The 14,874-nt window shown below is 41.6% G+C and overlaps 1 protein-coding gene across 24 annotated transcripts in view; it reads right to left on the reverse strand.

The window, feature by feature from the left end:
* Positions 1-14,874, reverse strand: part of nrxn3a (neurexin 3a) — a 444,245-nt gene that overhangs the window by 270,126 nt on the left and 159,245 nt on the right. For 14 of the 24 annotated variants that reach the window (XR_008752966.1, XR_008752968.1, XR_008752965.1 and 11 more), the window contains exons 12-18: positions 13,469-13,495; positions 10,691-10,810; positions 10,187-10,307; positions 9,554-9,814; positions 8,070-8,260; positions 7,570-7,743; positions 2,276-2,302 (exon numbers count right to left, since the gene is read on the reverse strand). Coding sequence is in view for 20 of the 24 variants with exons in the window: in XM_055863834.1 (XP_055719809.1) it covers positions 2,276-2,302; positions 7,570-7,743; positions 8,070-8,260; positions 9,554-9,814; positions 10,187-10,307; positions 10,691-10,810; positions 13,469-13,495 (921 nt within the window). In the remaining 4 variants the exon portion in view is untranslated. The remainder of the gene's footprint in view (positions 1-2,275; positions 2,303-7,569; positions 7,744-8,069; positions 8,261-9,553; positions 9,815-10,186; positions 10,308-10,690; positions 10,811-13,468; positions 13,496-14,874) is intronic. The other 10 variants (XM_055863837.1, XM_055863852.1, XM_055863850.1 and 7 more) reach the window with 3 other exon arrangements.

Below are 14,874 nucleotides of genomic sequence, written 5' to 3' on the forward strand. Positions count from 1 at the left end.
ATTCAATACGTAAATACTGTGGAACAAGATGTAGCTATACACTGTAAATCCATTGCGCCTGTTCATGTCAGCCCCATGTGAATACACAGTTTTAGAGCCACCAGAGGTTAATATGAAGTGTGACCCGGGTGTAAGCTCTCCCATTCTCCCTCCGCCCGCTCCTTGCTCTAGCCAAAACCAGTCTAATGTACAGAGACACTGGGGAAGAGTTACCACATGGGAACAACATGGACAGGAAAGAAGATCCGAGATAAGAGACAAAACATTTTATAGCAAAGTGGTGCACATAGCTAGGATATGTGTTTTTGTTATATAAATGTTGGCGTGGAAGTGTCCAGATAAGTCCAGGGCTGTGTTTCATTCCAGAAAGGTGTTCCCTTCCCCTCTGCCCTCGTCCACTGCCCTTCACGGAACCAAGACAACGGGTCAGACCCTATCCAGTTCTGTCGGAGGGAGTGAGCGAGGGAATATCGGAGGATGCAATCCGCGCGGAATGAAACGCAGTCCAAATGAGAACTTGAGGCTCACCACCTTCTACAGACTCATCCCACGTTTTTGCACGTTTATTTAAAAGGGAATGCAGTGTCTACTGTGCAGTAGTGCAAAACCAATTCAGTGGGAATCGGGACAATATTCCCACCGGAAACGGAAAACCATGTGAAAAAAAGATAACTGCAAATAAACTGGGTTTAAGTGCAATTTTCTTGTGCAAGACCATAATGAAACAAAAAAGTAGTAGAAATAGAACAAAATCATAGTAGGCTAAAAGTGCATTTATTGTGTAATGCAAAGTGCAGCGGAACTTAGATTTATGCAAGATAAAATGATTCACTTCATGTTTTTTTTTTCTACAGGCACCAAATTAGCTACAGACATCGATTTTTTTTCTCTCCCAGTAACCTGAAATAAATCTATCCATAAATAAGTAGTAATAACACAAGCCGTAAGTGATGATTGTAAGCATTATGGCAAGTCAGCGTCCCAGTTCAAATCTATATTCTATTAATCAACCTGAACACATTCTCAGGGGGAACATATATTAATATTGCTCAGCTGTAGCAGTAGATACATTTTTTTCATCTGGGTGGGAATCATTTTCTCCCCAAAATATGGCCTAAAAACCCCTCGGAGTGGACTTTTTGATATGTATAAACGTCTCTAAAACACCAACAGTCTCCAGCCTGCATTGATAGCATGTAAAAGCTGCTGCCGCATTCTAATGAAACTAGCTGTGAAAGAGTGGCGGAATCTCAGATTGAATGTAGGCGGCCGTTTCTTTAATTAGTGTGCTAATCACACTGGCCTATCAGGGAGCATCCACACTCTGGGACTAAAAGCATCTGAGGCGGAAGGGGGATTGTGTGTGTGTGTGTGTGTGTCTGTGTGTGTGTGTGTGTGTGTGTGTGTGTGTGTGTGTGTGTGTGTGTGTGTGTGTGTGTGTGTGTGTGTGTGTGTGTGTGTGTGTGTGTGTGTGTGTGTGTGTGTGTGTGTGTGTGTGTGTGTGTGTGTGCGCGTGTGTATGTATGTGTGTGTGTATGTATGTGTGTGTGTACATGCGTGTCTGCCTTTCTGGTGTATGCATGTGTGTGCGTGTGGCGACCCACGGTGCGAGACTTAATGGATTCTTCTGTGACGCTGCCCAGACAGGCGGGAACAGCAACGCTCTCCGTCTAACAACATTAGCATAAAACAAGTACACGGCTCGATACAGAAAAACAAGATCTGCAGACATAATTATACAGGCCGGCTAATGTTTTATTTATGCAAAAGCTCTCCATCGCAATCATTAGTCTGTCTCCCTGCCTGCCCGCCTGCCTGTGAAGTGAGGGTGCGCCGTAGCACAAGCAACCGCTACCTACCATTCTCCAGAAGTGAACCATTTTATAACAAGCACATAGCCAGCCACAGAGCTTTCAATACCTGGCCATGTTTGCAGTGGATTGTGCTTAAATGTACACTGTGCAAGGTGACATCATCATACACAGCGGAGAGACTTCTTGCTTTACCACCAACGACATCAGACTTTAAATCAACCAAGACTGCTATTGACTCCGAACTAATTGCGCTCTAACTTGAGACAAAATGTGGAATCTTGGCAATTTACAATGTTTTTGTTGTTGATTTCCGTAAACAGGAAGTCACTCCGCTGTATATGATGATGTCATCTTGCTGGGAGTATCTTTAAGCCAAGGCATTATTCTTTAGTGAGTGGTGACACATAACATTACACACAGCATCTTTGGGCCAAGCTCAGAATGGAATTTGAACCTTCTACCTTGTAGGTCAGCTTTGGTGAAACCAACTTTGTTAGCGAAAAGAACAGAAAGTGAAAAACGATAAAATAAGGTTAGTAGGTGGCCAATGACTGTCGGTTAATAAAGCAAGCGCTTTACTAACATAGACATGCCCTTTAACCTCTCTAAGGAAGGGGTCAGGGGTCAGGGCTACACTACCATGACAACCAAACTATAAGGAGACATGAAACAGATGGGAACAGTACAGAGAAAACATGTAGATGAAGATGGTTATGGATTGGAGATTTTTGGGCCTATTGAGACACATTGTATATCGTCACATCAACAAATGAAGGCCTATTTTGAAGGGCACTGCCCCATCGGTTTAGCTACATGTTTACCTGTTTAGTCATTGCACATAATTCAGACACACTTTACTAAAATATTCATATTCAAGTGAAAATGACAACAGGAAATAACAAACAGACATCTGCATGGAAACCTGCAAAGGAATATGACGAAAGCAATATTTTCATTTGACACGAATAAGGTACTTAATCAAACCCAATTAGGATTTTTAAACATTTTGTAGGTTTATACTTAAAAGCATAATGGGACCATTGCTGCTCAAGAGTGATGAAAACACAAAGGTTAGTATGCATATGTTTTACAATGAAGGAATGAGGACAAACGACACAAGACGGTTCAGGGATGACGTGAGTCACAGAAACAATGAAATACAGTTTAACACTAATTTTGTTGACCTTCAGATTGAACTTAATTGCATTGTTGCCTACAGTAATGAATGAGAGCTGCATTGGACAATTAGGCACTAATGCTCTTCAAGGCCTCTCGTTCTCAGCTTTCAGCTCAGTACCCCAATGGTCGAGGCATTAGCGCCATCTAGCGAGTGTTTGCTTCAATTACAATAAACTATGCCTTACATTTAAAGTTTAGGACTATGATGCTCCCCAAATAGCCGACTAAAAGTCCATTGTTGATCCCTAATTAAAAGCGCATGACAATATTATAATTAAACGGTCACATTGTTTTGTGATTAACTGTGAATAGGGGAGCCTAAAGTAATGAAGTTGCCTATTTATTCATGGTCAACGCTATGAAGGATCCTTGGGAAGTCCCTAACCATTACCCCTACCCCTAACACTAACCATTAAACTTACCCAACCATAACCGTTATCTTAACCATTTAAAATGTAAACTTTGATGGGGTATGGATGTCCCAAGGAACACGGATAGAACGGACTATTTATTCATGTTCTGATAAAAGCTCACAATCGTATGTGTTAGCAAAAGTGTTTCTTTACGTGCATGCTTAAACCAAGTCATCACGTTGCTTATTTGACATTAAAAAAACACTGTTTAGTTTGTAACATTTCGGTCAACTCGCCACGCTTCTGGGTCTTCATGTTGGGCGTTATAGAGACGCCTAATCTCAGGCATTAATCTCACTTTACTAATCTCACTTTACCTGGACCCAGTTTCCCATAGTGATGGAATTGAGGCTTTACCAGTGTGTTAATGACACATCTTTTTCAAAGACACCGTGCAGGAAAAAAAACTTCGCTAAGAGCCAATTTATGCTTGGTCTGAATTGTGTGATGTGTGTAGTATTGTGTGATGCAATTTCGATGCACGCAGAGGCCAAATTGAGCTCCATTTGGCCCTCATTGACATGATTGGTTGACGATAGGTGAGTGAGGGAGATCCTGTATAAACAAACTCACTTCCACAGCGGCTCTGCGCTGCTCCGCGAAGCGCCAGAAGTATGAATGTCCTGACTTCTGCAGAGACCATATCACAGTAAATGCTGTACGGCCAATGCAGACGTCAGATTGACCGTGCACCAACTTTCAGTGTGTTGTTGGAGCATGGGTAGATACTGATAGTCTCGGATAAGCTTTCTCCATTCAAACCTACATTATAGGCCTTCTTATTCCACAATAGGCCTACTGACGACAGATCAACTCATATTAGGATTACCACCTATAGTTGCAAATATTGAGGCAGGGCATTATAATGCTTAGGCCTACCCTATAATACTGTACTAAAATCAGAATTGTGCACATGTTGTCACACAGTATTACATATGTTGAGGCAAACATTTGACAGTGTAGCATAGAATTAGCCGAACAGAACTCAATTGACTGAACTATATAGGACTATGTAGCCTAACCTATAGGACTACCCTAGGTTTTTATGCAGTGATCTCGGGTTTTCATTTTAAGCATATTTTTTATTCTTGTCTTGTTTGTAAGAATAGCAAAGACATTGGCAACCGCGTGGTGAACTTCATTCCGAAGATATCACCGGCCAGAGACAGATAAACAGCTTGATTTTATGTTTAGCCGGGAGGTCTTCTGCGTATAAAGTGATGCAAAAGGGCATCGCATACGCCTCAATCACACCTACTGTCCCATTGCACAAAATGGTACGTACGCGTCGTCATCTGGATATGTGTGTGCAATAAAAGTTAAACATTCACCTTCTGCTACCATTTCTGTCAAGCCGTCTACACACGCAGCTTGATGCAGCACACAGAAGACACTGCAATTGCCTCTGCGATGTCCTTCTGATGTACCGAAACGTAAAACAATGTGAGTGTGATGAAGGCGTTGGCTCTTGTACAAGTGGTCTAAGGCAGTCCGTAAATACGAACATTACTAAGTACAACTTTAGTAAGAATAGTTTTTAGTAAGAATGATTTAAACAATGCTCCTATGAAGGTTCTAAGATGAACTTAACATGCTTATGGGAAACCGGGCCCAGTGTAGTTCCCACAGACTGTTTGGGATCATTCATTCTGATAGTGTTGTTGGTTGTGTATAGACAATGTTAAGTTGTTTTAGCGTCCCAGGTAGGCTATAGACCAGGGTTTCCTAACTGGTGGCAGGCAGGCCGAATTTGGCTTGCGGGTGGATTTATTTGCCCCACCCAGGTTTTCTGAGCCAATTTATTTACAATTTTTTTTAAATTGTTGGACATAAAACACCAGGAAATCAGCTCCAAGTGATTTGAATTTTGGGAATACTTGGGAACAGATTTCCAAAATTCAAATCACGTGGAGCTGATTTCCTGTATGTCCAACAATATATATATTTTTTTTAAAGCATAATAATGTGATCGTATACAAATGTAAGCAAGGTTTGAAATGATTATGTTAAATATTACATCTGTTTGGGATTTTTTTCGTTCAATTTGAAGCCTACAAATGAATTAATAGCAATTATGTTCCCCCACCACCATCCGCTCAATAAAAAGTGGCTGGCGGCTGAATATAGTTGATGATCCCTGCTCTAGACTCGGGGTCGAGTCTTTCTGCAGTTTTGCAGTGTTTGGGTGTTTTGCCTGCCATCAGGTTGCTAGTAATTAGGCTACTTTGGTTCATTTTTGTTGAACTTAAAACTTTTTGAACGACAACAATGTTTTACCTTGAATTCCTGGACTGTCGTTTTTTTGTGTGCCTACAACACTGTTCATAGTTTTTGATCATCTGCTGTTGAACTATGTGCTCCAAAACCCAACTGACTACCCTGCCATTATTCTAGACAGGAAAGTTCATTACATGACAATGATTGAGCAAAAGAATAAGTGAAAATACACACACCGATGCAAATATGCGCGCACACATTCTCATAACCACTCACAGACAAACACATTACAACAAAGAAGAAATGCCATGGATGTGATACAACAGAAGACCAAATAAATATGACGTATGAGCTTTTATTGTGAAAATTAAATAAACAGATATTTCACACATACATCACGGAGTATACTGTATCTCCCAAAGTAACATTCAGACTTGTAATGAGAGGAAGACTTACGGGGGATATCTAACTATTGAGTTGTAGATATCCTGTACAATAGTCATAATGTTAAAAGGTACATTAGGTATATACTGCACCGTTACGTGGCTCTCTGATGTGGTATTTTCAAAAGAACAAAGAAGAAAACAGAAGAACAGATACGCAACAGATAGCTTGAAATCAAAAACAAGATGAGAAAACACTCACACAAAAGAAAAAGGGAAATAAATGTTCAGAAAACAAAGTGATTCACGTGCAAACTCTTATGACTCAAGAAACTCGCCCAGCTGACCAAAAACCATATTAACGAAAAATGATACTTGAAGAATAATCAAAAGAGCATAGAGTATTTTTGCAGCGATAATTCTTAATTTGAATGAAATGTGATGATAGTGCAAAAATATTTCAATAGGCCGTCTTCGGCTAGTTGATATGCATGGAATATTTAAAATAAACGCTAAACAAACTGAAACTTTTGGCATTTTAGTTGTGTGCGCACATTGCATACAAGCTGTTGTATCATATCTGGGGTTTTCATATGGCTCCATAGAGATATTACAATTCTTATTCATACTATTCTCTATAGTTGTATTGTTGCTTGGGCAAGAATAGCCGATTACATTTCCAATCTGGATATTAGTACAAACTGTATGTAAATTTGGGTTGTACAGTATAGTGCGTTAAATCAACAAATAGCCAATCTTAGCTATGTATGACAAGGACTTATTATACAGCACAAAATAGTAATTGATCACATGACACTTACATGCCCACACAATCAAACGTTTTGTATACAAAACGGACAATCAACATACCGGTAGCTCCCTGTCCTGTATGTACAGAAACACTTCTACACAAGTTTTTTCTTTATGTGTATTTTTTGTCTTTCTGAAACATGACTGTAGTTATCAATCATGACGAGCTCCTAAAACACCAATAAAAAAGGTAAACATCTCCAAACAACAAAATCAACAATGGAGCACCTGGTTGTGCTTGTGCTAATGTTTACACATGTTACTGTAATGCTGCTTTGAGCTGTGCTGATGTGACATCATCATTGTGCGACCAATGTGGCCGATATGAGCTAGGTCTGGTCCTCAAGGTTGAAGTTACCCGTCACCACATATTTATAATTTCAGACACACTTTTACTTCAAACCCTGACCTTATACATTAGGATGAATTAATACTGACCCTTCACCATTGGTTAGGGTCAACATCTACTGTACCTACTGTAACAATGGCAGTTGGTGGTGGTTGTAAATGTCCAGCCCTGCTCTAACTAACAGAGGGCTGTCTGGGTGGTGAGTGAGGTGACCAGCAGTGTTAGTAGGATGGACGAGGGAGCGTAAGGTACAAGGGAGGTGGAGCTACTGTTGGAGTTAAGGAGGAAGAATGGGCTCCCTGAGCTGTCGTTGACGTTTTTGTTGTTTCTGGGGTTGTAGTTTGGGTTGTAGTTTGAGTTTGAGCTGAAGTCCGAGTCGGACATGGTTTTGAGGGAGGGTGTACCTTCGCATCCTCGCTCGATCTGCCCGCTGCGGAACAGCGCGTCCTGGAGGAGGTCAGGGAGGCGGCCGTTGAGGTCCACTGAGGCCAGGCAGCCTTGGAAGCCGTCCCGGGATGCCACCAGCTTGGGCAGGCTACCGTACATACCAGGGCCCAGCCCAGCGATAAACAGGTCACCTGGAGGGAGGAGGAGAGAGGACACCAACATGTACTGACAGAGTCGAGCTTTATCACTCTTTTATTTTACAGTCCTGGTTAATGCTTTGTTTTACAGTCCTGTTTAAGCTGTTTTTCGCAAATAGATTATGTTTTTAAAGAGTGTTTTACGATAATTAATTGTAAAAATTCTACATAACCAACCAGGGTGGACGTGTGCGACTCAAAACCACAATAGCCCATTGAGCTAAAGCCCAGGCATTAGCTCTGGGACATGGGTATTCAGGTCTCAAGCAAGGTTAGTCATCCCACATGGTTCACTGAACCACCTCTGCTATATACTCTACCTTTCAAGTCAAGGTTTTTGGCCCCATTGACCACCTGGCTGGTTGCCTTGGCGTCCACCTTCAGCGTGTGGATGTTGCTGTTGTCACGGGTGATGACCACGTTGTGCCACTGGTTGTCATGGAGAGCCCGGTCGCTGTTACCCTTGATGACGTTAGGCCCATTGCCAAGGTCAAACACGTAGTGGATGTACCTGAGGGAGTTTAAAAGTCAGTCTGGTCACTGAATAGAACACCTGTTTGACTGATAGCAGTGGCGCAGCAGAGGAGATGACCTCTAGGCCTCTGTGAGTAGAGTATGGGAACTACTAGAATATGTCAAAATGGTGACATATAACCATTGTAGTTATACACTGCATGGTATGTGGTGTACTACAAAAGTATGTGGACACCTGCTCGTCAAACGTCTCATTCCAAAATCGTGGGCATTAATATGAAGTTGGTCCCCGCTTTGCTGCTATTTATAGCCTACACTCTTCTGGGAAAGCTTTCCACTAGATGTTGGAACCTTGCTGCGGGGACATGCTTCCGTTCAGTCACAAGAGCATTAGTGAGATCGGGCACTGATGTTGGGAGATTAGGCCTGGCTCGCAGTCGGCGTTCCAATTCATCCCAAAGGTGTTCGATGGAGTTGAGGTCAGGGCTCTGTGCAGGCCAGTCAAGTTCTTCCACACCGATCTCGACAAACCATTTCTCTATGGACCTCGCTTTGTGCACTTGGGAATTTCGTGCTGAAACAGGAAATGTCCATCCACAAACTGTTGCAACAAAGTTGGAAGTACAGAATCGTCTAGAATGTCATTCTATGCTGTGAGGTTAAGATTTCCCTAAGGGGCTGAGCCCGAACCATGAAAAACAGCCCCATACCATTATTCCTCCTCCACCAAACTTTACAGTTGGCACTATGCATGCGGACAGGTTACGTTCTCCTGGCATCCGCCAAACCCAGATTCGTCCGTCGGATGCCAGATGGTGAAGCATGATTCATCACTCCAATGGCGGCAAACTTTACACCACTCCAGCCAACGCTTGGCATTGCGCATGGTGATCTACTCGCTTCAGCAATCAGCGGTCCTGTTCTGTGAGCTTGTGTGGCCTACCACTTCACGGCTGAGCCGTTGTTGCTCCTAGACGTTTCCACTTCATAATAACAGCACTGACAATTGAGCGGGGCAGCTCTAGCGGGGCAGAAATTTGACTAACTGACTTGTTGTAAAGGTGGCTTCTATTGACAGTGCCACATTGCAAGCTCTTCAGTACAGCCCATTCTACTGCCAATGTTTGTCTACGGGTGTGGCTGAAATAGCCGAATCTACTAATTTGAAGGGGTGTCCATATACATATTAATTACAGTATATGTCACTTATTGTAACATATTGTTATATGCTACTGTAATACCGTCCCTGTGTGCACCTACTGTCCTTCATAGTGGTGGTGACAAAAACAAACCAAAAAACGTAATTAAGACCAGGTCGGATCCCACTCACCCTTTGACTAGCTCCACAGCGATGAAGTCGTTTCCGTCTCCACTGTTGAACATTATGAAGCCGTCCGGGGAGGTGGTTTTGAACTGGAAGAACAGGTGCATGGAGGTGTAGGCCTGCAAGGTGGCCAGGCTCAGGTAGCTGCTCTTGGACTTGAAGGTCACAGGGTCAGCGATGATGGAGCGCATGCCAAACCGGGCGTTTAGCTCGCAGAAGTCGATGTCTCCGTTCTTACAGAGATCAATGTACAGCATGCCGTTGAACCTGGAGTCAATAGATGGGAATAAAGTTCTATTTGAAAAATATATTATCTGATGCATTTAAAACAGATAAACTAAACCACTTTCTTGCTAACTGGAAGAACTTGTCATTCACTAGCGGCAAACGTATATCGACAAGATCTGCTGAAGTGAAGCAAAACAAAACAGCCATGTTAACGGATTTAGATATGGTCTCACCAAAACTGACACCATGTCAACTATGTCAACACATCCAATGCAATGGCGTAGTACTCACATTCAAATCTGTTCGCATTGCCTGTAAAGAGCTTGTATCTTGTATACTGTTATGTCTTTCTGCGTGAAGTGACAACGTTTAGAACAGTATATAGCAGAAAGTGTAAAACAAAAGAGGAACCTGAGGCTCTGCAGGTGTCCGATGAAGCTAGAGGGGATGGCCGAGACGAAGCGTCTCTCCGTCATGATGCCCGTCTCGATGTTGTGGAACTCAAGCCGGGTGTGGTCACCCGCCATCTGGCCTGGAGTAGGGGATGAAGTGAAAAAGGAGGAAAAAGAAAAAAGAAAAAGAAAAAGAAAACACTGTCTGATACTAACAAAAAAGGGTTGAATTTAAAGAGGCGGTGAATTTCCGGTACGATACGGGTGACTACAATCTAATAGTACAACTGAATAAACTCCGCGAGAACAATTCAGACATATGAATAGATGTCAACAGTTTACAGTCACCTTTCTCAAATAACTATTTCAAATAACATTTAAAACCCCTAGAAGGATAGTTCATGTTAGTTAGCTAATTCTGTAATTCCCGTAAGCCTTAAACTAAATGAGAACACCAGACACATCACCCAGACAAACAGTGGCAGATGAGGAACTTTCTCTCAGACTGTAGCTAGTATAGTACCTTCTGCTACGTCATCGTCCACCGTGAGCTTGTAGGTTTTGCCCCGGCGGACCACGCGGACCGTATGCCACTCATTATCATTGAGTTTTTGCCCAGCATACAGGGTCTCTGGTCCCTTGCCTGAGAACGATGGTTGGTCACAAAGTTAAAGTTGTCCTGCCTCACCAACCAAACCTTTGCTTTCCAGTTGCTTGCCAGTTTCCAATAGGGGCTGTTATAGTGGGCCTTTTCCAATAGAAGGAGGTGATATAATGGGCTTATTTGTAACGACTCAAAAGAGCGGGTGTAATTCAAGGCATATATTGGGGATGACGATAGCAGAGCACCTTGAACATGTCAAGTTGATTTATATTCTGATTCATTTTCAAATTGGGATCATTTTTGCATTTTTACTTTTCAAATGACATGTGTACTGGGTGTTACTGTGGAAAACAAAGGTTTGGTTATTTTGGTAAAAAGCAACAACGAATACATTTTTCTACAACAATATTTCTTAAATTGTGATTGCACACTGGCATAGCACCCTCACTGCGGAAACGTACGATTTTAAATATGTACTCAGCAGAAAAACACTGCAGTCAATGTAACAATTACACAGCTTTTACTCATCATAGGGTCTGGAAATACCTTCCAAATACTTTCAAAATCTGTTATTAGTAGATGAATACTACGTAGTTCAAAGAGGACTGTAGTGTTACTAGGTTATTACTGTATCTCTCACAGCCAGGTAACGCCCCAGAGCTGATCGCTTGGACTTCAGCTTGGTTTAACCAGAATCCCTCGAAGCACCAGTACAGCCCAGTGATCTAGACAGTCTACTGCACTACCGTGTGCCTGTGCGAGCAGTTGACGGTGTGTGTGTGTGTCCGACACTACTTATCTGGCCTCTGTAAGGACAGGAGATACAGGAGCTTCAGCAGGAGTGATATTCTCCGGGACACCTCCGTGTGTTCTCACCCTGTCATGGGTGTGCTGTTGATTTAAACCAGCCGACCCAAACAGAGTCTGGCAGACACAACCACATGGGCTCGGAACCCCTGGAGGGACGCTGCACTGATTTGGACGGTTTCTCGTTTCCTTGTGCTGTCAGTTGGGAGAGTTAACAACTTGACTTTTAGTTTTGAAGGTGGCGGTTATTGGGCACAGTAATGTCATCACATCATTTCGGGGTAAGGCTCGTAATGTTACTCATAACTAAGGTGTACTGTACGGCTCTTTTATAACTAAGATTATTAGCTCAGAGTAGCTCTTACATCACAAAATAGGCCTCATTTTACACAATATTACAATGGGGGTAAAAGTATAAGTGGTTGGAAAGGTACTGTGGGTTTATTTCTGAGACCACCTTGATTTTCTTTTCCAGGTGGGCTACCCAGCAGAAGACATCATGTCAAATCTGGATTCCACTCTTTGTCCTGAAATGCCACAGCAATTTACTGCAGCAATTAGCATCAGACATTATAGGAGCCGAATGTACAATAACAGTAATCATATCTGTCACTCACACACACAAGCATGCACACAGGAACGCGTGGACACACACGCACGCAGGAACACGTGCACACACACACACACACACACACACACACACATACTGAACGCGTCTCTTACATAAAAGACCTCAGTCCTCACGTGCTCTTAGTCTGTCGAGAGCTTTGAAACTAATGTGCAGCACTTAAAATGTACTTTTCATTCTAGTGTCTGCCAATTAAAATAACCTCATAAGGACTCTTGACTACAGAGACACGTGTTGTTGTGCACCTTTGAAAACATCCTCCATGGCAATAGTATGTTGACTCCTTCACGCAGACAGACAGACAGACAGACAGACAGACAGACAGACAGAGACAGTACTGTACACTAAAGGTTTCCGAGCCCTATTCATGAGTAAAAGCAGTTCATGTTGACCTACTCCCCAACAGTATGGACACTTAATATACCTGGGTGTAGTATAGTGTCGTACTAAAGCTCTGACTTAGAGACACATGTTTAGATGCATACAGAGCTCACCAAATTGACACATTAAAGACATTGTACAGTAGCATGACGCTGATATAATCATAATTAAACCATTAACTAATTTGTCGCATTTCACTTGAAGAGGACCTACACTATATGAATAGTATAACATCTTTATATATATATGTTTATAATTTTGTATACTCAAGTTACTTATTCTACAACACATATATATTGCAGTAGAATAAGTATATGTATTCTATGTTGTCCACCTACGATGAAGGTCTTTCATGTACGAATTTTCAAATGTTTAGTTACGTAACAAGTGGTGATTTATTAATCTCAACTTCGTGATGAAAACCAAAACGCTAAACATTGTATCTGCCATATAGGATTTTTGAAAAGGGTTATATAATTATCCATCTCTAAAAAGGGAATGCATATTGCAGCAAAAAAACGCTAAATCAAACTTTCATTAAAGTAGAACTTCCTATATAACTAAAATACATTCATGCGGGGGGAAACAATTCTGTCACAGGACATTATAACATGAAATGTTCTTATTTAACAAAATATCCTCACATAAAACTAAAACCTAAGAGATTAACAAATCACCACCCGGACTGTCTGTTTCCAGTTTGAGTGTTTCTGTTGTCCGTGATCGATCTATTGATGGTCTGACCAGTTGAACTGACAGACACACCCCTTCTCCAACCAACACCATAGGGATTAGAGAAAGACACACTTCAAATAACACATTCCTTTAAACAGCAGAGTATCATAATACAAGAGCAAAATGAAACTTGAGTGTTAACTTACTGGAAGTACAGTTTATCCTGATACAGTCTAGATGGGGAAGAATAAATGACAGATGAAATTGCATCCTTCAAGGTTATAGCTGCAGACATCCAAAAACAAGAATTCCACCCTTCCGGGGACGTCCACATGCAGAGAGGCGGCCATTTTGTAGGGGGGAGGTGGGGGGGGAGTCCTATATAGACTTTCAGGTGCTAGACTGTTCGCTTAGATAACAAATGGCTGGCTTGAATTCTACAAGTGTGACTGCAATTGCAATATGATTGTAATAACTAGCAATAAGTATGAGGTAGAATGAATATATTCACAAATGTCAAATCTTTGGTCCATATACAATAGTTATGGCTGACATGAGGATTAGTTGGGTGTTGTATGGTAAAATGTACATAGCGCTTTTGCAGCACTTGTTTAAGTTATGAAATTAACTTAGTTTTGTGACCACCGCTATAACACTTAGATTATACACATATGGGCAAATGTAATTTATTTAAAGCTGCATAACAAGGACACTGGCTGTCAACATTTTAAAAATGGCCGCTTTTATTTTACCAACCACATAGATTCTCCAACCCAGCATAGACTTCCATTTTGGAATAGTTTTCACTTTGATTTTAAACTCAAAGTCTCCAGCTCCGAAGCCTTCACACCAACTTGTTGACTAAACAGGCAATTAAAATCATATATCTGATATTAGCAAGAAGGTGGTGATAGCTATTCATATTGGAGCCACAGATCTTTGAAACAGTGCAATGCTATTCTACTTGACACTTGATTAAACTTAAATATAAAACAAAAGTGTTAACAACACTTTTATTATTTTGGAGCAAAATATTTCCAAGATGATCAATTTAAAAAAGCAAATGGACTAGTGAAAGATAATTGAATAGTTCCTTCGCTGACAACAAATTCCTACCTGTTATAGGGCTACAGGTTTCTGTGGACGGCCATTTTGAGTCGGCCTATGGGATCCCGCAAGGGACATTCTGGGTTGGTCACCATGTGGCTGGTGGGTTCATGTGTCGTCAACCGCAACAGAAAAGTGGGAGCGAACAGCCGCGATCCAATCAGCACCAGCACCATGCAGAGGCATAAGACCCTCATATCTAACAGTACAGTATAGAGACTGTGTTGCTCAGTTGGTAGAGCGTGGCGCTTACAAGGGTTATGGGTTCGATTCCCACTGGGGTCACCCACACGTAAAAGGTATGCACGCATGACTGTAAGTCGCTTTGGATAAAAGTATCTTCTAAAATGCGTAAATATTATATACAATGTAGGTTGTTTCTATGAAACAATGTATAATATGGTTTAGATAAACATATCAAGAATATGTATCTCTTCAACACTTAAATGTGGATATGTGAATCTTGTTATTGATATTGTATTTGATACAAAAAGTGAATTGTGTA

This window comes from Salvelinus fontinalis, chromosome 15, assembly GCF_029448725.1.
Source record: "Salvelinus fontinalis isolate EN_2023a chromosome 15, ASM2944872v1, whole genome shotgun sequence".
Lineage (NCBI taxonomy): Eukaryota > Metazoa > Chordata > Actinopteri > Salmoniformes > Salmonidae > Salvelinus > Salvelinus fontinalis.